Source organism: Anas platyrhynchos, chromosome 21, assembly GCF_047663525.1.
Source record: "Anas platyrhynchos isolate ZD024472 breed Pekin duck chromosome 21, IASCAAS_PekinDuck_T2T, whole genome shotgun sequence".
Lineage (NCBI taxonomy): Eukaryota > Metazoa > Chordata > Aves > Anseriformes > Anatidae > Anas > Anas platyrhynchos.
Window position 1 is genome coordinate 3272859 of NC_092607.1, and position 25714 is coordinate 3298572.

Consider the following 25714-nt stretch of genomic DNA (forward strand, 5'->3'; position numbering starts at 1 on the left):
GTCACCATCCGCTCTAATTCCTTTATGACTACCCATGTTGGCAGGCTGAAGGCTGGAGATGGATCAGATCATCATTCCTGAGGGACACAATCATATTTAATTTGCGCTTCTATTCCACATACAGTGTTGTTCACCCAATAGCTAGGCAAATGAAAATGCCCTCTTCCTTTTTATGCAGTCCTGTGAGGAAACCAATTTCTGAATATACTTTTTATTTTGCTTAATCTGATGTTCCTGTCTGGCTCCAATGTTTTTGTAAAATAACATTATTGTAAGCTTTTAAAATTATTTACATATTGAACACAAGAAAGAGTTTATCCTTGCCACCCAAGTAAGATTTTTTCCTCTTTATATAAAAGCCTTTTGAAACCTTTGTACATAACAGGCTGAGGCAAGGAAGGAAAAGAACCTTACATGATTTCCTCTTACTAAAAGCCTGAGACAAACCCTGATAAAAGGACCAGTATTGGCCATCTTGCTAGTGCAATACTTTGTGTGCTTAAAGCCTAATAAACCTAGTTTAGAGTTCCTAAGCCAAACAATCATGCTTATTTCAACCTTTATACGTGTTTTTAAAATATTCCTCCCCACCACTGACAGACAATGACTTTCCCAGCCAAGGCTGTTTTGCAGTTTCATAGGATGCCTTTAATAAAGCAACCACAGGGTTAAATTCCAAGAGTATCAGGATAAAAGCAATGCACAAGCTGTGCCTCCAATGACTACAGCAGAGGTTTGGGAGCCAGGACTCCTCTGTTGCTGGCTCTGCCACAGATGTGTTTCACAGCTTCAAGCCATTCCCTTCATCTTCCATCTTCACTAGAGTCTACCCAACCTGTACAACTAGGGTGGTCTCCATCAATCGCCCCAAAGCATTTTCAGCTTTCCAGGGAAAGGATGCTGAAAGTGCAAGGAGTTAACAGTATTTCCATCCAACCTCAGGTGCCAGCACTTACCCCAAGTCCCTAAGCCAGCTACCACTTGCCAGGAATATTCATAAATGGTCACTTGTAGGGAAAAAAAAATCCCCAGTGCTTAACAATTTGTTTTATTTGACATCTGACAGAATTGTTAACTTTGGACGTATGGTTGAAGTTGTCTTTAAAACACCAGCAAAAAAAAACCACACAACTGTTCCACTTAAAAGTCAGTGAGATTTAGCAGACTAAGTGCAGGGACTCCCACGCTCTAGACCTCTCTCTGCCACTACCTTCACCAGGATATTTCATCTCTGCAAGAAAGTAATTAGAATATTTCCAGTGTAACTCATGGTATGCAACAAGGATCACCACTTAATATATGTACAGCACTTCAGCGAGCTGAGTGTAGCGCATTATGAAACTGGGACAAGCAGATCAAGGAACTAAAACAAAAAATCCAACATGAAAAAAGAATCCAGAACTCTTACTTTTTGCTTCCGCTGCCATCCCCGTAGCAATGTAGACTCTTGGAGTCTAAAGCTGGGTGCTGACACTCCACGCAGACGGTGTGGCCCTCCCTGAGATACTGCATCCAGTGAGTGTATGAGTGGTGACTGTGCAAGCAGGCCGGCGTGATGGCCACAAGCTGGAATTCGACACAGTATCTGCAAGCAAAATAACCAACTAGGTTAGCACCTTCTGCGGGACTATAAGAACAAGATTAAATTCAGTGACTACAGATCACTAATTAGAAACAAACCAAATCCATCACCCAAGGCTATGAAAAACAGAACACGTGAAGTACCTGTATTCTGACAAGCTTAAATGGGGAGTAAAGCTACTCTGTGATGCTTTCAACTCACATACCAAATAATAGCAGGTATTACCAACACCTCTTTTACAAAGGAGATGCAAATAGGTCAAGCATTTGACTAAAGCCAAAAACCAATAGGGCCAGATCTTCTGATTCCATGCCTGGTATTCATTTGCTCAGCCATGCTTCTCCATCATCTCAATGACTTACAATGAATTTTGTAGAGTGATTTGTGATGGGAGCTAATATTTGGTCCGTAAAGGTTTTCCTTGCAATGATCTCCCTCCTAAGAGACAGTGAGGTTGTCGTGTCTTGTTACAAAGACTGACATGGCACTTCTGCTCTGCTCAGACTGCTCTGTGCTTCTGCTACGAACCAAATCTGGCAGAAAAGCTGAAAAGAACTGGCCTTGTTTGAAGGGGAAAACCAAGGAAGTTCAGTAACTGTCTACAAACACAGCAAAGGATTGGGTTCCAGTCTAGACTGGTTGTATATCAGTTATCATGGGGATTTCCAAACACCTTCAAGTGAACTGTGCAAGCTGCATGCTTCCATGCCTTATCTGAAAGGGAGCATTAACAAATGCGTGCAGTAGACCTGTGCTGACATTTCCAAATTCTACAGGAAGAAGACTCAACAAACTATGAGTGCAAGGGAGGCTCAGGGTCAACAGATGCTCTTTCCTTCAGATACTTAAGTGAGGGGACTGGACACACCCACACACTATGGAAATGCTTACATGTGCAACAGCATGTGGGGAAATAAATTAACAAGTATTTGGCTACTTCATGCTGTAAGCACAGTTCTGGGAAACTCTACGAGCCATTCACGGGAATGGCAGCTCTCCACAAGAAACAAGTAAACCATCAGAGACTACAATACAATTCTGTGGAGAACAACCACACTGCAAAGCTGTTCGAGAGGGCTGATAGGATGAAAGATAACCTTTCGTATCAGCACTGTGTTGCTGCAACTAACGACCCCAACTGGGAAAGAAGAGGACTGGGAAGGTCAATGCCAGCCCTCTGTGTTTGGGGCATCAGCCTGGAGGCAGTTCAGCATACACAAAGGCAGCTGTGTCTCAGTGGGTAAAAGGCAACAGATAGTTTTCTGCACAATCCTGTCTGTACCTGTGCTGTGCAACTGTACTACAGAAGAAAATGGGCAGCATTACAGCCAAAAGGAGCTGAAATAGAAGGAGGAAGAGTTTCTCAAAATAGCAGATTTTGTCCCCTTAGAATTTATTCCATTTACACAGAACAGTGCAAACAGCACCTGTTTCCACTTCTGATACCAAGGCATTATCCCTCAGGTCAGCAGCTCTCAGCAACACTTCTGGGGGCTCAGCATTAACCCTCAGAAGCCAACAATAGCCATAACATATTTCTATTCCATGACGCCTGTCTCCATTATACAGTTAAAGACTGGTCCTCAATGATATACATAGATAGAAAATAAACCCTGGATCAGGAACACACTGTTCTCTCTCATAGAAACTAGCATGGACCAAGGCTCCTGTAAGGCTGGTGTTACAAGTTTTCCAGTGAGTCTCTTAAGGAAGAGAGACATGCTGGTCTTAACACTGGTTAAAGAAGTAGCACAGAAGTTTCATCTGTCAGGATTGCTGAGCAGACACATCACACGCCAGCATCCACAGTCTGACAGCATTAATTCTTATAGAGGGGCCACCAGTCCATCTTATTTGACTCTTTGTCCTAGCTAAGTCCACTGCTTCTTAACTGTGCAGTATACCACACATGCTTATAGTAAAGATGCATGTATAAATATTAAATATGGTCTGTGGTTAGGAATCTTTTCAGGAAGCAGTCTAACTAATGACAGCCACAAAACTTTCAAGAGCTCCTTGCCAGACATCCTGCCATGAAGACAAGCACTGAGCACTCCAACTGGACATTGAGAAGAGCTGAAGTGACTGGTCTTTGGTCTACTGATCACCCGATCTCAACTCATGGCATCACTACTGTTTAAGATCTGAATTTCAGCCTTGTACTGGCCTTACATCAAGGCAGTCCAACAACTTTAAAGTCCATTGCAGATACTGCTGTTGCTCAGGGGAGAGCAGCACCCTGCTCTAATGAAGTGCTCTTGTCCTGATGGTTCTTATCAGCATGATGCTGGGCCCTGAACTGCTACCAGAGAGATGTTCAAGGTAGAATATGACTGTGTCACTGTGCTGCATCTCCAACTTACCCCACTCTTTCATTGCCATCATCTGCAGCTCTTTTTTTCCTCGCTTTTCCAAACCCTCCTGTTGTTATTAACGCGGGGACTGCATATATCAAAGAGAAAAAGTACACAGAGTAAGTGATAACAGCACACTGAGGCTGTCAATGTCTGCAAAACAGTGAAGATGGACCTTTAATCTCATATGGTTTTATCTTTGGCAGGAGAGGAAAACAAATATAACTTTGTATTTTCATATTATCAGTGACCACCAATCATTTCATTGAGAAGAGAATCTGTATAGCTACTATATTTTTGCCTGAGTAAAACAAACCTTTGCATCTCTGGAGTAAGGCACTCCCAAAAGACAGAGCAGGAGGCAATATTCACTTAATGCCAACTCTCAAGAGGATTGGAAAAGCCAGTTGTAGCTAGAATCCAGACTGGACAGATTTTGACCCAAAAATAACAGTAAAAAAAATAATGAGCAGTTCTTCTAAAAATCAGCAAATGTATGTCATAAAAAGTTAACCAGGACAAACTCAAATCAGGTATTTCTCCACAAAGCAGCAGGAGGTTTACTCTGCATGCACTCTGTTCCAGTGCAGAGAAGTCATACCTTGCCTTTGATGGGTATTGCTCCTTCATGACTTTTTACAGATGACTCATTCATTACAAGAAAAAAAAAAAAGTGCTCAACACTCACTTCCAGAAGTTTTAAACTAGCATTAATCTACCAACTCTATCGAAAGTGCCAGAGATTTACAGTTGTATAAGTGAGAACACAACAGGTCTGTAATATTTCACTTTTGAAACACACCAGACCACAGCAAACGGCAGGTGCTATTTTTAAATATTGTCCCAGGAAGGATATCTCTAAACCCCTGCATGAAGAGCTCAGTTCTCAGTTACACCAGACAGGCCCAGAGCAAATCTGCTGGTGTCTCAAAACAGCTCTTTTCAAATACAATAAAGACCAAGTCTGCTGGCATAAACAAGAGTCCTACCCCTATCACCAAGACACTTACACTTTCAGCGGACTTACTCAGGTACTGTTTGCACTCTGTTCCTTGTTCTGTCCAGTACTCCACGCAGCCAGCCCTCTCCTCCAGAGGAGGGCATACCTCTCCTCCATTCCTGGGCTCCTGGATGACATGCCTCCTCCGAACACGGTATGTTGTCTTGCAAGGCTCTGCACAGCCACTCCAGACGCTCCACTGAGATACAACACAGGGCATAACTGGAAGAAGAGTAAGAAACAGGAGTGTAAAACGTTACAGAAATGAGGCAAGCAATGCACCTTCTCCAGAAAAGACACTTATTGACACAGCTCTGTACAACCTTCCTTTCTTCACAATTGTCCCAAAGTTGTGCCAGGCACTTCCCAGTAGCTCTGTTCCCAGGAGTTATCTGGCCAGAAGTTCCAGCCAACCAACCCAGTCCAAACTACATGGGGCCACTCACCTCCCTCTAGCTATGCTGCTGCAAGCTTCCAATGCAAACTGGCACCTGCACTGAATGAACTGTCACACAGAAAATGACAACCAGCCATGGAGTATGGACCACTGCATGGCTGGCTGGAGTTGATGGCAGAGTTCTAGAAGTGAAATACAATACAATAGCTTCCAACTTGTACATGTTGGTACCAATTTCAAGACATTTATCCATGACTTTAAGTTTTGGGAATCTTTAGTAAGTAATGCATCAAAAACCTTCATGTCCTTGAGCATCCCTACCTGTTCTCACACAGTATCTTTGGTGCCAAAGTCCAAAGCTTCGGCTTACAAGCAGCTGCAGAAACGTCTCCCCTTAGCGTTTAATATCCCATTCATTCACTCTAAAACACACCGATATCATTCCCTATGTCACATATCCCCTTTTGTGATCTCTTCCCCGTGAGCGTGCCCATAGTTGAGCTTCATAGGACTGCACGTCTGGAGAGAGCTATCCAAAATAACAGAGGAAGTGCTTGAGAGCACAACAGCATTCACCTGCTGGCCTCTCTCAATGGCAACCTAGTACAATAGCTCATGATATACTACATCAATTGTACGTAACCAACACAACCTAAACATGAAAAACAACACATCCAGGAAAAAAACACTTGCAGGTAAGCCCAGTCAAAAAATTCTACATCCTTTGGATCTACATAAGAAATACAACTTGAGGAACTCATGCTTTGCTCAGATATGCCACCAGCAGGACTATTCACTCAGCTCACTTCTGATCACATTCTGCCTATTCCTTCATAGCCTAAGTGACTGGACAAAGAACTGTACCTTTTCTTGGTATTATCCACAGAAGAATTTTAGATTTTAAGCAAACACCTTGGCAGGAAAAAAAAAAAAAAAGGGAAATTTGTATCGTTACTCCCAGGTCATTGTTGCTGATGTGGTAGGTCTGATACAGCCACACAGGGTACCATAGGTGGGTTTAGCATGCGTGTATTCACATTTTCCACTGATTCCAGTAACTACTGCTTTTGCAAATATTTAGGCAGAAGTGCAATTCCTGTCCTCCCTGAGCCTTTCATCTTCTTGGGTGGCGCTTTCAACTAGCAAACAGAATTTGGAATGAGCACAAAACTCTTATGAGGACCAAGTGAATGCAGCGAGCCTTCCGCTGGCAAAGGGAGAGCAGGGGGACATCAAGGAGCACCGTCTAGCTTCACTGTCCCTGCAGCACTCCTGAGAAAGAATTCTGTGATGCTAAGCCATACATTTATTATCACAGCATAGGAAGACTACGTGCACACAACTGCCGAAACATTTTACTGCTTCTGTGTCCACTCTGTGTCTGTGAACCACACCATCTGACCTGACTTAGCAGAAGGCCACCAGTATTCCAGCCTTGGCTACTCTGGCATCTCTTTCTCCCGGCAGGACACTGGCTGGCCTCCACTGTAATTGTGCCTGGCTAGCCCTTCTGCTCAGGAACTCCTGACAGGTATCAGTGGGAACAGAGCCTCACATGCCTTTTGTAATTAACTGTGCCTCACAATTCAATCTTCCTTGCCTGGCTGAAACAGTAACAGGAGCACACAGGCACAGAGAAGCTGGGATGTCACTGTTTTGATTGCATCCCTTCTTCCCTCATGTCTTCAGAAACTTTAGGAAGATTTTTCAAATGCTCTTCTTTTTTGTCCAATGGCACCACACACAGTTTTTAAACCTATTCAAAGATTTATCAATTATCTGAGACATTTCATATTTGCAGCAATGTACCACAAGAAAAGCCTGTGCATCAGCTTGTATGCTGTACATTAAAATCCTTTTGTGCATCACATTTATTTTGAATCTTCTGCTCTTTTCAGTTTCATTTGGCCTCAGATATTAATGTCTTTGCCTTCATATTTTGCTTTAAAGTTAGTTTGATAAAGTAGCTCTGTAGCGATTGGACAAAAAGAAAACTACAGAAGAAAGGCCAGGCTACAAAGACAGAAGTCAAAGCAGAGTTGGGTCCCTTCCATGCAGCACAGAGGGACCACAGGCAGCAGGGCAGCAGTATCATGCCATGCACAGAGCCAGTCCCCCAGGAACCATCCGAGCCGGCAGGATGCTGCCGTACCGCCGGCATGCCACAGGACGGCACCGCCGAGCACCGTGCGACACCAGGGACACCACGGGACTGGAGCCGTGACTGCCCTTTGCCATTTCCTCATGAGGTGTAAGCACCTGCAAACACATTTCTCTTAGCACCCTGCTGTAACACGAACGGGGGGCGTGAGGGGTTCCTACTGATGCCAGCTATCCCGGCGGACTGCCGAAAGCAGCGGGAGCTGAGGAGAACAGCCAGCAGGGCCGGGGCACTGCTGTGACAGCCTGGGGCCAGGCCGGCATGCTGCAGGAGGGTCCCATCGCTGTCACGCTCAACGCTGCCAGCTGTGCCCGGCGGCTGGCAGTGGTCTCCTTGTTCACAGTTTGTCTAAAGTGCATCGGGATGATCTGATTTCCTTCCAGCTTCGGGATATCTCCTACCTGCCTTCCAGCTCTTTTTTGAAAGGAAAAAGGCAACTGAATCACAGGAACATCAGCCTGAAGCAAAACCGTGCAAAAAGGCACAGCCATGCAGGCTGGAAAATAAAAAAGCCATTATGTGGGGGGATAAGTCTCCTCGAGGATTCTATTTGTGGGGAAGGGATATGGGATTGCACCACTCACTAAAATAACTGATCTCCCTAATACACACCTGTACTTTACCAGCAGACATTTACAAAGGCTCAGCAGCACGGGCTCTGCAGGGCTGCACGGATAAGCAGGAGCAGTGGGTTTGATCCCATCCATCATCATCAGCCCCCAAAGGCACTGGGACGGGACATCTGAGTTGGGAAACGTCCCATTTCACATGTGTAAACCCGTCAAGTCACTTAAGCTCCCCTTCACCACTCGGAACAGCCGAGTGAACTTCTCTCTTCAGGGTTATTTTGGGGCTCTGCTCCCACTCCAGCTCGCCAAGGCAGGCACGCCCATCCCTTCCACCATTCCCACACCCATCATGACGCCCCCAGCCCATGGCACCTGGGCACCTCCAAGCCTTGGTGTGGAGCAAAGCTCCCCGGTTCAGCCACCCCACATCCCCTCTCACCGTCCCCACACCCGTACCTGAGCCGTGCCCGGTGCGGGACACCTTGAAAGAGGACGGGCAGCGGGGCACCGGGGGCCACACTCACCTGGGCAGGCCCGGGCATAGTCGTGGCAGCAGTCGAGGGTGTGCTCGCACGCCTGGTCGCAGTAGCAGGGCCCGTAGGAGCCGTCGGGCCGCCAGCCGGTGCCCAGGCAGGACGGGTCTCGGCCGGGGCAGCACAGCCCCAGGGCGGCACAGCCGGCGGCGGCGCGGCGGGGCAGGGCCAGCAGCGCCAGCACCAGCGCGGCGGCACGGCCCGGCATGGCGGCCCGGCACGGCCTGAGGGTACCGAGGGACGGCTCTGCCCGGCCCCGGTTGCTTTCGTTACTCCCCGGCTGCTGCGGGGGGAAGGAGCCGGCCCGCCTCCCCCGCGCCCCGGCCCCGCCGCTGTGAGGGGAAGGCACCGGGCAGGGCCCGCCCGGCCTCCCGCGGGGTGCCCCGGGGCCGGGGCGCGGCTCCTGGCCTGGGGCCGTGGGTTCAGAGCCGGCTTCCAGAGCCCTCGGGCGGCTCTCGGTGCTCCTGCCGGGGCCCGGGGGCTCCCCCGCCTTCGGGGCAGCTCCACGAAGGTGCTGAGGGGTTTTGAAGGGGGTCGCTTCTGCACTGACTGCCAGCCGAATTGCCGCGAGGAGTGTCAGCAAAACCAACCAAAAGAGACTTTTTTATTATTATTATTTATTTTCTTCCCCCCAGATTTGACTCCAGCATACCTCAGGAGGCATTAAAAACCTGAAACTACTCCTCTCCCACTACAGTACAGCAGCTTGTAAGAAAGCGACCCAGCTGGCTACAGTGCCTTTCTACAGAGCTCCTCTGAATTTTCTGCTTACTTTCAAATGCAAGAAGCTCAGTGATTAGAGCCACTCCTGTGAATTATTTAATTATTTAGCTATTCAGTGGGACACTAAAGGCTTTACTGTAACTTCTTATCAAACAGACTTGCTTTAAAATATCAATCACAACAGATGTTACACCTTGCTGAATAGTGTACTGGGGTTTATAAAGCCCACCCACTGAATTTTTGCGATTCATTATGCTATTGTACTAATGGTGGGTATGGACAGTGTTCCCACTTCAGGGAGATTGCAGAAAAGATGCTTCTAGAAAAAAATAATAATAATAATAAAAACACGAATACTGCTGGACAGGCTAACACCTTCATCATGCGCAGTGCTGGAGGTATGGGAACAGAGGAGACCTGGCATCATACCAAACCAGGCATAACATGGTAAAATCTTCCAAAAAGATAAGGAATAAAAGGAACTTCAGCTTCTTTGTATGTCCCTAGATACCTGTATCAAGGAAATGATGTCTCATTTTCTTGGCAGTGGTCAGATATCGCCTCCTTGGAAATCAGAGACATAACAAATCCTACAGTGGGTATGAGACAAAAAAAAAAACATGAGAGGAAAGAGAAGAGCACTAAAAATTAGAGGCCATAGGGTCTAGGCAGAAATTTAAAGATACCAGGTGTTAATTCCTGCCTCTGCCAATGAGTCACTCACTATGTGACCAAAAGTCATTTAATCAATGTATGCATCATTCTTGATCTAGAACAGGAAGAACATTCAAAAGGAGACTGCATTACTCAACTAATTAGTCAACGCAAACAGAGGATTGTACAGCTTTTGCACAATTAACCGAAGGCAGTAATAGAGAACACTTCCCAGGTGTTTCTGTTTCCAGCACTGATACTACCATGCTCCAAGTTGGGGTAGGAGGAATACAACCATATTATTCTGAGACACACAAAACTGACTGAATAAAAATTAGTTTTAGAAAGCAATGTTCTCATATTAAGACTGCAATTTTAACTGTTCCTGTGCTATTAGGAAAATCAGATCTGGGTTCAGATATCTCACGGGGTTTCCATTCAATACATCCCCCACCCTAAAGCTTTTGGGAGAAAACTTTGTTGCTTATCTCATGTTCCTGGTCTGAAAGCAAAAGTTCTTCCTTGTGGTTTGACATAATCCTAGGGGATTTTTTTTAAGGTTTGTGTCTTTTTTTCCCTGACATGCTCCAAAGATAATAATATTAAAGAAGCCAGGGAAAGCATGGCCCAAGCCCTGGACCATGGCAGCCCAGCAAGAGGTCTGTTGCAAAAGAATTGCCGATTCTAAAAGTGGGACTGTTGGCCCTATGAGGAATACTGGAGCCAAGCGAGTGTGCTTTATAGAAAGGAACTGTGGCTAGCCCGTGTTACAAGACATCTTCAGCAGCAGAACAGCTTGCAGGGCTGTCCTTGGCAGTGGAACTTGTGTCTTCCAACCTACAGGGAACATCAAGCAGCAGCTCACCAGGGCAGGTGGAAAAGCTGCTTTATCTGCTTGTTCAAACACAGCTGCTTTCCCTGCTGGCCATGAGGGGCTCCTTCCCTCCTGCTCGTTTTCCCTTGCTTAATTAAGTTGCACTGTGATGGAGCTGCTGCTGACCCAGTTCCCAGAGGCCCTCCTGCTCCCTTCGTTAACGCTGATGGACAGAGGATGTCAACAGATGCAATGTCCCTCCCAAGCGACCAAGGAAAGGAAGCTTATTCTCACTTCTACTCTGGGTAGTGTCTGGGATAGTTCATCACTGTCCATTACCATCTCTGACAAAGGCTGAGCCAACCAGCTGTGGTATGGGGAATTCTGTCCAGTGCCAGCCCCTTCTTAAACTTTATTTTGCCATAAGCCCCCTCTCCTCCTGACAAAATAAAAAAAATTAAAATAAAATAAAATAAAATAAAATAAAATAAAATAAAATAAATCATTATGTAGTCTGGATAGTATTTACCACATTCTAAAACAGGATTTACCCTACTCCCTATATGTATCCATCTCTGTATCCATCTGTCTGTCACCTGATGATTTACATGTACACTGTAAATGCATAAGGAGAGAGGTATTTTCTTTGTTCTGTGTTTGTACAGCCTCTTGCACATTACAACCCTTGTGCAGGACCTGGATTCTTGTGCATTGCAGCAATAAGGGCATCAGCAGAGCTATCAGTACACAGGCCAAAAAAAAAAAAAAAAGGGTTCTGGTTTAGAGCATCTGATTTTAGCCTCCATTGTGACAGCCAAGTCTGTAAAAGCATAAAAGGAAAGTAGCCAACCAAGTGATTTGATTTCTTGGAGCTGATTTCTATAGATATGTGAAGGCCACAGGAGAGCTGGCTGCCAACTCATTCAAACCCTTCTTAGAAGCTATCTCATGGGATGCTCTGCTTGTTTTGTTCTGTTTCAGCAAGTACCACCAATTCACTTGAGCCTTCCGGAGTATGACACAAATCAACAGACATGACAATGCTTGTCCAAAAGCAAAGGTCAGTGTTTCCACGTACGCTGTTGCTGCAATGAGCAGGTACCAACTTGAGTAATTCCAGGCGCACATATCAGCTTTGTTCTCAGCTTTTAAATACCAGCAGAGAAACCCTCAGAAACTTGAATGTTTTCAAAGAAAAGCTGGGACAAATAATTCAGCTTCCTACTACAAACAAATCCAGTAGATGCAGCAAAACTCCAAGACCAAGAAGCCCAGTGAGAGGTTGAGGCCTTTTGGGATAGGTGATAATCAGACTCGACCCTAAGCACAGATGGTATTTAAACAAACCAAATCTGTGTGCCAACTCCTGTCACCCCTTTGCTCTTTGGAATCTGAGCTCTCAACTAGTAGCTACATTAAAATCTTTAAGCCCTTTCTTCCTGTCTGATCACCCTGTTTCTGGGGATACCCTCCTTTATGAAATGATGCTGTAGCATCCTTTGAAACAGAGTGTTTCATTTTCAGTAGTAGGTGCAAGCCCTAAATTTCCTCCCTTTCAGGTTGCTGCTCTGGCAGGGCAGCAGCACTTGCTCCTAAGCCCTGCGGGCCTGACCCAGACACAGTACAGCAGAGGAGAGGAAGGCCAACACAAAACCAAAGAGACCGACGTGCCCCGTGCTATTCTTAACTAACTCTCCCTTTCAAACTGTCCATTATGCTTGTGCCTCACTGATCAGGCAGAATAGGGGCAAGCTGGCCACATGCCAAGGCCGAAGCAACTGCTGTGTTTTTGTGTTCAGGGCACTTAGCTGATCCTGTAGTTTGCTGAGTGTTTTCCCATCCCAGATCCTTCCCACTGTGTGGCATATAGAAAAAAAAAAAAAAAAGCCTCCAACACAAGAAAAGCAGGAACACGTGCAAGAAAAACGTGGCAATCTCTAATGATTTACCCTACCTGGATATTCCACTGAAGCCATTCAGTGGAGCCTGAGAAGAATTTATTTCTTGTTTCATTCAGTTGTTTAACTCCCTTCCCCTTGTGCTGGCAGCGGGAGATATCTGAAGCATCTCAGCCCTTCATCACACCCGAGGCCCTGGGGATGCTGCTTTCCCAGCCCTGACATTAACTCAGTACACACAGGTCTTCCTTTACACAGGTCAAAGACATCCTTTGCACAAGCTGGTTAGTGTCCTGCTTCTCAGAGCTGCTCTAACCAGAGCAGAGACTGGGATCTGATCTCAGACTGCTGCTGATAAAAAGCTGAGCACTCATCTATCCACTAGAAAAGCTGCATTAGGCCAAAACAAAGACCTATCTTCCCCCACATCTGTGTTCAATAGTGGCCAATACCCGATGCCCAGGAGGGAGTAAAAGTTGTCTGGTGGTATTTCACCACAATGCTTTCAGACCTTCTGGTAAATCACCTCCAGGATTACCTAATAGCTGGTGCCTATGCCTCAGCCAGGGTGTTTTATACAAATCCTCTCCCCTCTCACTTCAGACCAACGTAAGCTTTTAGCCCCTGCAGCCTCTCACAGAAGAATGCCATGCTGCACGGGGCACAAAGTTATTCTGAACCTGGCATCAGTTGATTTAATTGGAATTCCTGGGTCCTGTATTGGAAGAGACGGGGAACAATCAATTCTCATTTACTTTCTCAAGGCCACTTAGGATTCTATAGATCGCCACTGAGTTCTCCCTTAATCATCTCTCTTGCAGGCTGAAGAAGGAGCTGAAGGGGCTGCCTGGGCAGCGGTTTGAGTCGGGAGAGAGGTGCCACCAGCCCAGGCTCTGCCTCAGCAGCTCTGCCACTGCGGTTTCCCTGCCACTAGTTGTGTTTACAGCATCCAGTTCCTCCCTGCTTACCTCACAGGCCCTGGCTCTCTCGAGTCTTTCTTTAGGTTAGCTAGACCTTAATGACAAAAGAAATCACTGCTGCAGACGTGGTCTTGCTTTCCCATGCACCCACTCACAATACGAATTCAAACAGTTAAGGTCAAGATGAAAACAAATTGACACAGACAGATCATAAGGGCTGAGGGAGAAAAAGAAAAAGAAAAAAATCTGATGTGTGAAAATATCCTAATGCAAGAATTAAGGTGTGTTTTTTTTTCTTCTTTCTTTCAGAAACTCAAAATAACAATTGTAAAAACTACAGGAGCTGGGCAATTTACTTTCACACCTGCTCCTGCTTTCTTAAAATGCCTGCCTGCATACTTATCCCAGGCACCCTGTACAGAAAGCTGCAATTAAAAAAGTGTTGGGGGGTCAGGAAAGGGAGGAGGACTAAGCGCTGCATCTAAAAAAAAGGCTTATTTGAGAAAAGATTCAGGTGGAATTTTCTTTTATCAAGACCCGTAAGCAAAGAATACACCTGCAGGGATCCTAACGCCACTTTACTTGGAGGAGATTCAAGTTCTGTGCTGTGATTCTCTCCTTTGCAGCATCCTTTGAGATCTAAGAATAGAAGTGAAAAGACCTTTGAGAGGCATTCTCCTTCTCCCTTTCTGTATGCATCTGCTATTTTTTAGCACGTAGAAACATGGGTTAAGAGTTGCTACCAAGCACAATTCAGAGATCTTGTTGGCTGACATCTGAAGAAAGCAGGCTATAGACCCGTGAGACCTGAGATACTAGCTCTTGCTGTAGTGGAGAAGAGCATCAGACCAAACAGTCCTCAACTCCACCTGCAAACAAAGCCCAGCCAGCAGCAGTCCTACATCCTGACAAAGGGATGGGATCTGTTTAGGACTGAAGGGCATTTTGATCATCACACCTGAACTGGGCTGCTGACCCAGAACCATCTCAACCAGAAAAAAATCCTTTTTTGTCAGACCTGGGCTTTTCTGTGTGCTTAGGAGACAGGCAACTGCTGCACACCTCTCCAGACATGCCTTTGCTACCTGTGTAAAGCTCACGGTCATCTGCAGAGAGGAGAACCACATCTGGACAGAGTGTGCAGAGGGCAGCAGTCTTCCCCAGAGTTCCCCATATGACCACCTAGGTCCACAGTCTCTGTTTCTCAGCTCACAAATTTTGTCCCCAGGACCCAGACTCCCAAGGTACTACCGAGAGAATCCCCATCATGGCAGAGCAGTTATGGCTGGGCCTCTGTCGCAGCAGCAAACACCTTCTTGGGTTTAAACCTCAAGAGTATTTGCCCTTGATAAATGCAGCATCTCAGCACAGTCCCACAGCTCAGACTGCAGCCCATGGGAGGTGTGAGCTGCTCATTCTGCCTTCTCCTCTCTCATACACAATGCTGCATTATAAGACCATGAGGGGAAGTCGGGATGGAAAAGAAGCAGAGGTGTCACTCCTCACTCAGGTGTGGCTGTGGGCACAGAGACCAGGCGTGGAAGCCATCCCCTGTCCTCTGCCCAGACCCATTCCACAACCCCATCACATACAGAGCGGGGCTATGACTCACCAGGGCATAAAGGAAACAAACTCATTGTCATTAAAAAGCTATTATCTTTAATGAAAGCTGGAGGAGGTTCAAAGTGGCCAAGACTCTTATTTAGAAAACAGAAAAGACAAATACTTTAATAAAAAGCTTTTAGTGGTTTTCTCTCTAGTTCTTCTGCTTCCCTGAAGAAAACAAAAGGAAACCAGCCAACTTTTCTGAATCCAGTACTTTCAGTTTGGATGGGCTTTCTTTTCCTAAAAGAAAGTGAAAGAACAACTTGAGAGTCTGAGCCATAAGAGACACCTTTTTGAACAAGGCAAGCTATACTTCTAAGTAGAAGAAAAGCCCTAAATGGGTCTGCATTCAAGTCAAAGCTGGATTTTTTCCCTAGCCTGTGAACGCCCAGGGTGGACCTAACTCCACAAAGCATCACTGGGAATCTTTTAAATCCAAAATAATCCTATGATTCTATGGCAAGACATGCTCTCTAGAAGGAATGCAATGCCTAAAATCCCCCATCAGTTCCCCAAGCTACATGACCCCCTCCCACATTAAGTCAAAAGCAGTGCCTGACTTCTCAGATTCCTCCCAAACTGGTTCCACTCTCCTGCTTTCACCAGTTGCCTCCACACACAGCCACCTCCTCCTTGAACCCCTGCACCTCTGCATCCTCCTCCGACACTGCTTCTCTGGCAGCCCCACCATGCTGGGAGATCCCTCCAGGCAGGAGCAGCCTTCCCCTCCTTCCCTGACTTGCACTATGGCTCAGTGGGCTACAGAAATAGCCAGTGGGATTTTGTTGCTGGTGTTTAAGGATGGAAGAGATCCCCAGGGACATGTTCCACACACCAGTCTTCTTCAGCACAGAGCATTTCATTCCTTTACTACAAGAAACCTCCAAGTACACAGGAGATACTAGAGCTCTGGAAATGAAGCAAGAAATACATGTAATACCCCAAGAACAGCAGTCCTGTTCAAACCCCACAAGATCATTCTTCCCAGTCAACACCAGATGACCCCATCTCATGCTAAGTTAACCACTTTAACTGATGTTCTCAATTTAAGGGCCTAGGATTGCAGGCCCCCATTCCTCCTTCCCTGCACACAGTCGCCAAGCTGCAACTTGGCATAGGCCAGAACACAGGTCCCTTTGCTTTTCACAGGTGGCTGTCTGTTAGATTAAGACCAAAGAAAAGCTAATGTCTTCCTTTTCTGAAACTGATAAATGTAAGACAAATATCAGTGTTTTTTTTATGTGTGGTTTTATTTCAATGATTTTCTTAAGAGACGATAAAAAATGGATATGGGATTTAAAGTGGTACCCTTCTGTATCTGAGGTTAAATGAATCCACCCACAGCTTAAAAAAAAAACAAACACAAAAACATTTAGTTATAACTGGAAATGTCAGGTCAGTTGAGCTGGCTTGTGAGGCAGCAAGTACAAAAGTACAAATGGGCCACGTACAAGTTGCAGGATCAGGCTCCAGTGTGCCACGACATTACCTGTCCCCTGGGAGCCTATATGATACAGGACCACTTAGGGATAGTCTTCAGTACAGTTTCTTCAATGCAGTTGTCACACAGGCCCTGCATTTCACTCTTTTAAATCTCTCAAATCAAAAGCAAACAGAAAGAAAACACACAGCATCACACACAGAATTTCTAGGTTGGAAGAGACCTCAAGATCATCGAGTCCAACCTCTGACCTAACACTAGCAGTCCCCAGTAAACCATATCCCTAAGTTCTACATCTAAACGTCTTTTAAAGACTTCCAGGGATGGTGACTCCACCACCTCCCTGGGCAGCCTGTTCCAATGTCTAACAACCCTCTCAGTAAAGAAGTTCTTCCTAAGATCCAACCTAAAACTCCCCTGGCGCAACTTAAGCCCATTCCCCCTCGTCCTGTCACCAGGCACGTGGGAGAACAGGCCAACCCCCACCTTGCTACAGCCTCCTTTAAGGTACATGTAGAGAGCGATAAGGTCGCCCCTGAGCCTCCTTTTCTCCAGGAGAATCCTTAAGTGGTACAGACGCTGCTTAAATAGAACATGGAGGTTTCATTTATATTAAGAAGTGTACTTAAATACTGTATTTGAAATATTACGCTGCACACAGACATAGCTGTTCCAATTAACCAGGCTCTGTAATGATGTGTAAAAGCTACAGAAGACAGCAAATATACTTAACTACCACTAGTCCTGTTTTTAAGTTGCCATTTGATTGCACATCCAGAAAAACCTTGGTTTTAAATAAATCTCTCCAGTAAGCAGCAGATATGTTAGTGTTTGACTGAGATAAGCGAAGTTTCAAAGACAAATGGTCTCATATCTAAGTAAGGTTCAGAAATTTAAAATGCCCATTTCAAAAGTGGGTTGAGCATTGCCAACATTAGCCAAGCTTTTAGCTGACATTTTTGACTACCTTAACAAAAATAAATAAATAAAATGATTTCTGATTATATCATCAGGATTAAACTTATCTGAACACACTCTCGATCTCTGCAGTCCAGGTGCTGCCCGTGTCACAGTCACACTGCCTTTTTTTTTATACATCATGCTGTCAGGAAGCCAAAGAGGTCAGAGAACAGGACCCAGCTTAATCTCTGCCATGCAGAGTTCCTGGAGGAGTCCATGGAGGGAAGAGTCCTGGTCTGATCCACGCCTGCTTGCCTGCCAAAGATAATCTGAATGCCTCTCATGAATGTGGTGAGTCAGACACATCTGGTGCAATCTGCCTACCAAGTGGAAATTAACTGCTTCAATGTTGTAAACAAAGCCTGATCGTGCTGGCTCTTATTGACCAAACGGGCCTCATTCATGCTGGCAGTTCCTTGTCTTCACTGCATCTTTTTCACTTGACCAAACATTTGTAGAACAAGACCTAGAACAGACAAGTCCACATTTCTAGACTCGTCATTGGCCTTGGAGCCATACTGCCTCTTGAAATGTATCCATTTCCCCTTGTTTGAAAAACAAACAAAAACCGCAGCAAGTTGGCCCTTGTAAATTAATAAAGTTACAGCTAGTCTACAAAGCAGCAGATACTCATTTGCAGTAAGGTGTCACTTAGGTGATGAAACCAGTGCCTTATCTTCAAGAAATGTATTTCCACAGGAGGTTCTCTGCACAAATTCAGTCTCTGCAGATGATAGCTAAACATTTCACAGAACATCATGAAGCCAGAAAGAAGTATGTGAATTAGAGCTATTAGAGCTAAAAACCAAAGCACTGACTCAAACTCACAGAAGTCTCTCACCAGCATTTCTGAGTGCAACAGTGAAAGATCATACAGTACTACCTGTATTAAAATAAACAAACCCTCTAATACTAGATCATCTATTTAATAGTTTTATTCAATTAATACAATTTACACAGTCATTTTTATTTTCTAAGATGCAAGCAGAAACTATCATGGGCATAGGAAGGCACTGATCAGGCAAGCCTACACTTTCCTCAGGCAAAATCAAGTCCCCAAGGCATAAGGCTTTCTGCACTTTGTAATTTAGTAAACAGAAAGTGAAAGAGCTTTTGTGTTGTTTAACCTGGAACAGGGAGCACTGTGTCTTATTTTCCTCTCACGTTTTTTTTGTTGTTGTTGTTGTTAATTTCACACTATTTCATCTATACCCAGATTTGAATTCTAGAACTCTGGGAGGAACTTAAGAAGTTCCTCAAAGAACATGCTTCTTTTCAATGCCCAGGCTCCTCCTCTGATCCATTAAAAACAATGCCATAAATTACCACATGAAGAAAAATCCTTAATCATTAAAGTAATGACATTTTTAAAAGGACTTTTAAATAATACTCCTAATGAGTCAGAAAATGGCATTATAAACCCAAATTGCCTTTACTCCTAGTAAAAGGAAACCAAAGATGAAGAAACCCTGCAAGATTCTCCTAACACTTCTATCACTACAGTTCTCCCCACAGAGCTAACCCCACCATCTCTCAGGGACCTGTATAGGTTTATGGCTTAGGTAAACCTACAGCAAACCACAGCTCACTGACAAGCCTGTCGCCCACAGCTGAAGGCTGTGATGCATTCATGAAGGCCTGAGAGCTCCTGTCTTCTCTTAGCCTCAGAGACCTCCCATACAGCTTTACATCTCCCAACTCCTGAGCAAGAGTAGAGGGAACAATGCAATCTCTGTCATGGACAGAGAGACTCCATCAGGCACTGGGAATATCTGACAACAGTTATCGGTGAGCTTTCCTCTTCAGTGTGAGGGAAAATCGTTCGCCTCTTTCCTGGATAGGTGCCTCTTTTTTTTTTGTTGTTTGTTTGTTTTTGAAAGGGGCACTGGAGGGCAGCAGGGAGAACCTATTGATGTGACTTCCAGCAACAGAGCGAGAGGCACCCACTTAGAAAGAAATAGCAGCATCACATCCCTCAGGCAAGAGGCTCTGACATCCTTTGTGCCCATCATGTCCACTTCATGTAGCACAGTGAACCCTGCACCCAGCATTTGTTGTGCAGGCGTGGCAGTCACAGCCCTGATTCTGCCTGCTTTCCTTCGCTGAGGAAATCCATCTGTGCTTTCCCTCTGCTCTGCTTTATTCTTGCAAGTACTTTTCTCCAGAGGAATAAAAAAAAAAAAAAAGACAGACAAGAAAAGAACAGTAAGGGGCAGGTTTCTATCTGTTTAAACTAACATGACGACTCAGAAGCTGACCCTCCTCACCAAGCCTTCTACTTGCCAAAAGGCTACGTAACAGGAGGTCTACCTGGTCAGCTGTGCTAGAGGAAAAATCAAACAGGTGTGTGCACACAGAGACATTCACCAGGTCACTGTAACTTAGTCTGAGACATGAGACCGCATCGGCCTCTCTCTCATCCCCACTGGTGCTGCTACTTGCCTTTACAGTTGGCAATCTGACATTCGAGGACTCAGACACTGCTTTGGTCCCCAGCGCACCATCCACAATCAGAGGACAGCCTGGCAGGGAGAATGTCAGAGTTCAGAGGAGTGACAGAGAGGATTTGCAGCTGGAAATCATGACCAGCAGCACAAAACGTGGGTCACCCTCATGATACAACAGCAGCCATGGAGAAGCATGAGCCCACTGTCCAGGTAGGTAAGCTAGGAACCAGCCAGAGATGCAAACTGCTGTTAGCACCTTTGGCAGCCACCATTTTCTCCAGGCAGTTTTCCCAAGCTCTAAGGCGTTTCCACAGCAACATAAATTGCTGACTAACAAAACTTCTCAGGCACTTCCAGTCCTCCTCTGCAGATTTCCAAGAAAATTGCACCTACAGATATCCTGCTGTAAAACACTGACAGTGAATACTCAAAGGGAAAGAGTGCTCTGAACTGGTGGTGTCAAGGGCCTGATCCACAACTGTTAGAAAAACAGATTTTCCTCAAAACAGATCTTCCCTCATGAATACTTTATCTCAGGAGAATAAAATATTTTCTCTCTTGGTAGACAAAATTCTTGCAAACATGAATGGAGAATAAGCCTGGGTAACAATTACAGCAACACTTCTTTATCTGGGGACCATTAAATTCCCCACCAAGGTTTGGGAAAATTGCTGGGGCTAATGTAATGTCTACAGTTGCCGCAGTAGCACAGCACAGAGTGCACATCCTCGCAGCCACTAAACAAGGGCAGAGGTGTATATATATTTCTTCCAAGAAATGGTATCCAGAAGTCAGCTGCTGCCTAAGGGCCCGGCTCTATCCTGGACCGATGCGCAAGCATTCCAGTATCTGTGGGAGGATCAAAAGCAAAAACCTCACCCTTTCAATTAAAGAGAAGTTCTGAACCAAAAGCAGAAGGCTCTTGAAGACATTGCCACCCACAGCAGGAAATGTGAGCACGTGTGGAGAGGAAAGTGCGTGTCCTACTTCAGACCAGCCCCTGGGTGCTGACATACTGCCCCACCTTCAGAGAGCAGCCTTCAGGAACGGGCTCCAGGGAATCCATCTGGGCAGGCAGCACCATGTGGAGCTGCATCTGCTTTCCTGCCCCCCCGCTGGAAGGATACCTTCCACCTGATGAACAACATGCCTTGCTTCTTTATGCAGTCATGCTGACATCACATCTGCCAAAGTCTCTCTGGCTCTGGACATCCTTGCTGGGGAAGCTTACAAGAACCCAACAGAGTCTCCGTGAAGCAGAGAAATGAGGACAACCCCTAGCTTTTATATCTGGCTTGGAAAAGGTTACAGAAGCCAAACACATTGTCAGCAATGGATGGAAGACTTCAAGGTGACCCAGCCGGAGCATTCAAAACCAAACAGAGCAAGTGAACTGAACTCTCCAGTGGATGGATGCTTTCTAAAAGCAACAGGCAAAAAGGGTAGAAGGACAGGAAGGTCTATAGCTGCAGAACATTTAAAAAAATGCTCTAAAAGAAACACTTTGCTTAAAAAATAATAAAAATCTTCCCCTTACTGCCTGTGGGACACTTTGAATGTCCTGAAAACTGGATCTTCCCACAGCAACCACAAAACCAGGTTGTGCTTCATTGCTCTCCATGATAGCGTCTAGCCTGTCAACATAGATTAAATAATTTTAGATTGAATAATTTTATCTATCACTGAGCAGAGGTGCAGACAGAGGCAACAATACAAACAGCAAATAGTACAAGCAGCAATGAGGAAATGGTCTGTGCTATCCCATAAGCCACTTAACAGATAGGTCTAAAAAGACTATAATAATCAACAAGCAGTCAAGTCACAAAGATGCCTGGGTCTTAGGGAATATAAATGTTAAACCTCTCACTGTGTATGAAAACACATCTATTAAAAGCAGCAGCCAGAGAAATAATCTGTGCTATTTTCCTCTCAAATGCTCATGGCACCAAGAAACAGAGCTGTTGGAGAAAAGTAAACATTTGCTTAAACATACCAGCCTAGTGAGTGACTCCAGATTTCAGTTTTAGAAAGTTACCCAAGCACACACAACATTGCCTGTTTCTGCTGTAATTGATGAAGCTGACAAATCTGTCTTTGTCCTTACTGCCCCGTTCAACCACTTCACAGCAGCAGAGTAAGAGCTCTGGACATGCTGTGATTTTCCTTTGCCCATCTGAGAGCTACTCAGGAGCACTGTGCAGAGACACAATCGGAACAAGCTGTAAGTCTGCCTTGGTTCAGAACATGCCTCTTTGCCTTCATCACTTCATTCAAAAAAACCCAGCAGCCACAGTCAGGGTCTGACTAGTGCCTGCAGAAGTCAGGCAACAAACACTAGGTGCAAACTGCTTTAAATCCTGAGGTAACACCCCCCCCCCCATTTTTTATCAAAGGCCTATATTAAGTGATTTTCAAACAGGGTGATCTTACCTGTATTGCTACAGCCAATAAAGTCCATTTGATGGTTTCTCTGTTATCTGGGAAACCTGCTGCACTACACAGCTATACATTGAAGTACTGCAAAGTCCACTGCAGCTCAAATTTATTAATAGCTTATGGTTACACATAGTACAATTACCTGAGCTCAGAGCATACCAAGCTGCTGAGAGCCCATAGCAGGCCACAATCAAGCTCAGCCAGTTCTCCACTACCAGAGTACCAGAGGGGTTGAGAACACCTACAGGAGAAGGTAGGGTATGAAGTGTAACAGGGAAAAGATGTTACTATACTAAAAAATATGTAAAAAAAATGTACTAAAAGATGTTCCTGTACTGAATGTGACCCCTGTACTGTATTTACCAGCTAGGCGTTCCACATATTCTCATTTTCCTGAAGCCATGTCCAGGCAGACTTTTGGTAAAGGCAGTCATGCTCCCATTTTCAAGCAGCCTTGGGTAGGTTCAGTTGGAAGGGTCCTACAAATATTATTGATCGCAACTGCCTGACCACCTAAGAGCTATCCAAAAGTTAGAACATATTATTAAGGACACTATCCAAATGTCTCCTGAACACTTACAGGCATAGGGCACCAACTGCTTCTAGGAAGCCTGTTCCAGTGTCTGACCACCCTCATAGCAAACAAATTCTTCCCGACATCCAGTCCAAGCCTCCACTAGCACAGCTTTGTGCCATCGCCTTGCATTTTATCATCAATTATCGGAGGGCAGAGACCAGCACATCCCTCTCTGCTTCCCCTCCTCAGGAAGCTGTTGAGCTCACCTCTTAGGCTTCCTTTCTCCAGCACAGACAACCCAAGTGCCCTCCAGCTCTCCTCACAGGTGCATGGGAATTTGGAGCACAGGTCTGGAAGGAGCATGAGGGGAGGCCCTCTAGTTCCAGATGGATCATGGCAGATGTAAAATGAAGGCATTCCTAAGGCATGCTCCTGTTTATAGGCATATCAGAAACCCCAGAAGAAAGCTTTGAAACAAAAGCCTGTCAGAGCGCAGATCTCTTCCACCTCTGCTCCTCTAAACAGAACCTGGGACAAGTTCAGGCTTACTCACACCTTACTTTCAAGATTTCTCCCCGCTGTCATTCTTTGTGTTTTTACAGAAGAATCTCCAATACTGGCCCACTGTTATTACAGCAGTGACAAACTGCTGTAATAACTGCTACAGTGACAAAGGGAAAGCATCCTGACTACATGTATAAACACACACAAATGGACAGTTGATGTAGAAAACCCATCTGGCTCTTAGCTAAGCTTTGAGAAACGCATGCACACAGCACCCTCTACAGCTGCCGGTCAGAGACTTCCAGGCTCAGCTCAAGTGCACACATTCAGCTCCTCCATCTCACTTTCCTGCATCCAGAGTGCTCCAGAGTCATTTATATAGCACATCAATTATCTTCAGACAGTTTTGTCATCCACCCCATACATATGAACAGCAGCACCAGTGCTTGAATCCTGACCTGGTCTCCTGGTGAGAGATAAAACTTGTAAAAAAAAAAAAAAAAAAGTGTAATTCAGGTACGTATGTCCTCACAGCTCCCACTGGACAACCAGCAGTCTCTCCTCCCTAATCTAAAGTATGCTTGCTGTCAGATATGCTCATTAGATTATTCAAGTAATTATATGAGCAGTTCTAATCCCTCATCAATATGAGGTTTAGAGAGATTATGCTGCTTACAGTAATTGAGAAAAATATCTGCCCAGTTTAATGGAAGAGTGATTTACATGCTGATTAATAGCTAATTTTCCATCATTGAAGCTTCCTATTGAACATACATGCCAAAGCCCACTTATCTCAGGTACTGAGTCCACTCCCATAAGCACTGAAACTTATTTATGGTTTTTGGTAGCAGAAATGCCCTCCAGAAATCATAGGTGCTGTAAATAACTACCAAGCCATTACAGTATCAATTAAGCTGTTTCTAACAGGTAGTAAAAAAAAAAAAAAAAACACACACTCCAGTACTTTAAATGCTGCAGGAAATCTTTCCTTAAAGCCTTCCTTAGCCTGTTATCCACTCTTTACTTCTGCCCTACATCTACTTCGAGCAGAATTGTGGCCGCTAGCTCACTGCAGCCCTGCACATAAATACCCAGCTACTTTTCTCACTTGTCATTTAGCATATGTGACCCATCAAGATCAGGCCAGGACTAGCAACACATGCTGCCACGTGGCCCTGCTCCTCAGGATCTGAGGCAGTAGGATTGGTTTTAAACCCCATTCCTAATGCACATACTGGCTGTGCTCATGGGGAACAGCTACTTCCATCATGAGACATGAGGTCTGAATCTGAACCTGCTGTTTGAGATGCTGCAAGGTAATATAGATCCCAGGTCTTCATGTCAGCTTGAATTGAAGAGACCATTTACCTCATTTGCATTGCCAGCGGGGTGTACAAATGCTACCAGACCAGGACCTGCATGAGACATCTGCCAAAGCCTGTTTGAATGTGCACCATGCAGATACCACTTGATTGCCAGGCTAATAGGCACAACAGATGGAGAATGCTTTCTCCTCCCATTCAGAAGACTCACCAGTAATTCAACCCCTCTATGAGAGGACACTGCACAGTACAGGTGCATTTATACTATACAAGTTTTAGCTCCTGCTGAGCCCAATGGTATATATTCTGCAAAGCTGTAACATGGAAGTCTGAAGGTGCAGGAAGCAGTACATCCTAGCACTCCTCAACTACTTTCCTCTGGTATTAGGGAAGCCTTTAGCTTCAACTTGCATAGCGTCTCCCTACTTCAGCACATATGTAGATGCAGATTTCATATTTAATTCTCTTGCTCTACAGACTGGGAAGATTGCCAAACAGCTTCCAGGGGAAAGCTACAGGATCTGAACCAACATCTGCCACTAGTATCTCTAGCCAGAAGCAGTCCATTCCTGCTAGCCGAACACATTGCATGAGGGAAACATCCAAATCCTTCCAGAAGCTGACATCAGCTATCTTCTGTCCTGGACTGCTGTCACCTCTCTAAAGGACTCATGTAGGAAAGAATTTGCAAAGCCACTGCAACTTACCTGGAACATGATTGCTTGTATCTTTCACCAGGCTAGCTAAACCTCCCAGCGTCCTTCTGTTGTTTCTGGGGAATATCAGCAGGTACAAGTCCCAGCTAAACACCTTTTGCTTGAGGATATGTGAAGAGTAGCTAGACTGCCACGAGATTGAGACCCTTTCTCCTCACTTG

At 45.2% G+C, this 25714-nt stretch overlaps 1 protein-coding gene across 3 annotated transcripts in view; it reads right to left on the minus strand.

Moving 5' to 3' along the window:
* Positions 1–9229, minus strand: part of LOC106016000 (somatomedin-B and thrombospondin type-1 domain-containing protein) — a 75141-nt gene extending 65912 nt beyond the window's left edge. The window contains exons 1-4 of one of the 3 annotated variants that reach the window (XM_072026514.1): positions 8588–9229; positions 4964–5158; positions 3946–4024; positions 1409–1585 (exon numbers count right to left, since the gene is read on the minus strand). In XM_072026514.1, the coding sequence (XP_071882615.1) occupies positions 1409–1585; positions 3946–4024; positions 4964–5158; positions 8588–8804 (668 nt within the window). In that variant the 5' untranslated portion in view covers positions 8805–9229. The remainder of the gene's footprint in view (positions 1–1408; positions 1586–3945; positions 4025–4963; positions 5159–8587) is intronic. The other 2 variants (XM_038166243.2, XM_027472937.3) reach the window with 2 other exon arrangements.
* Positions 9230–25714: the final 16485 nt, after the last annotated feature.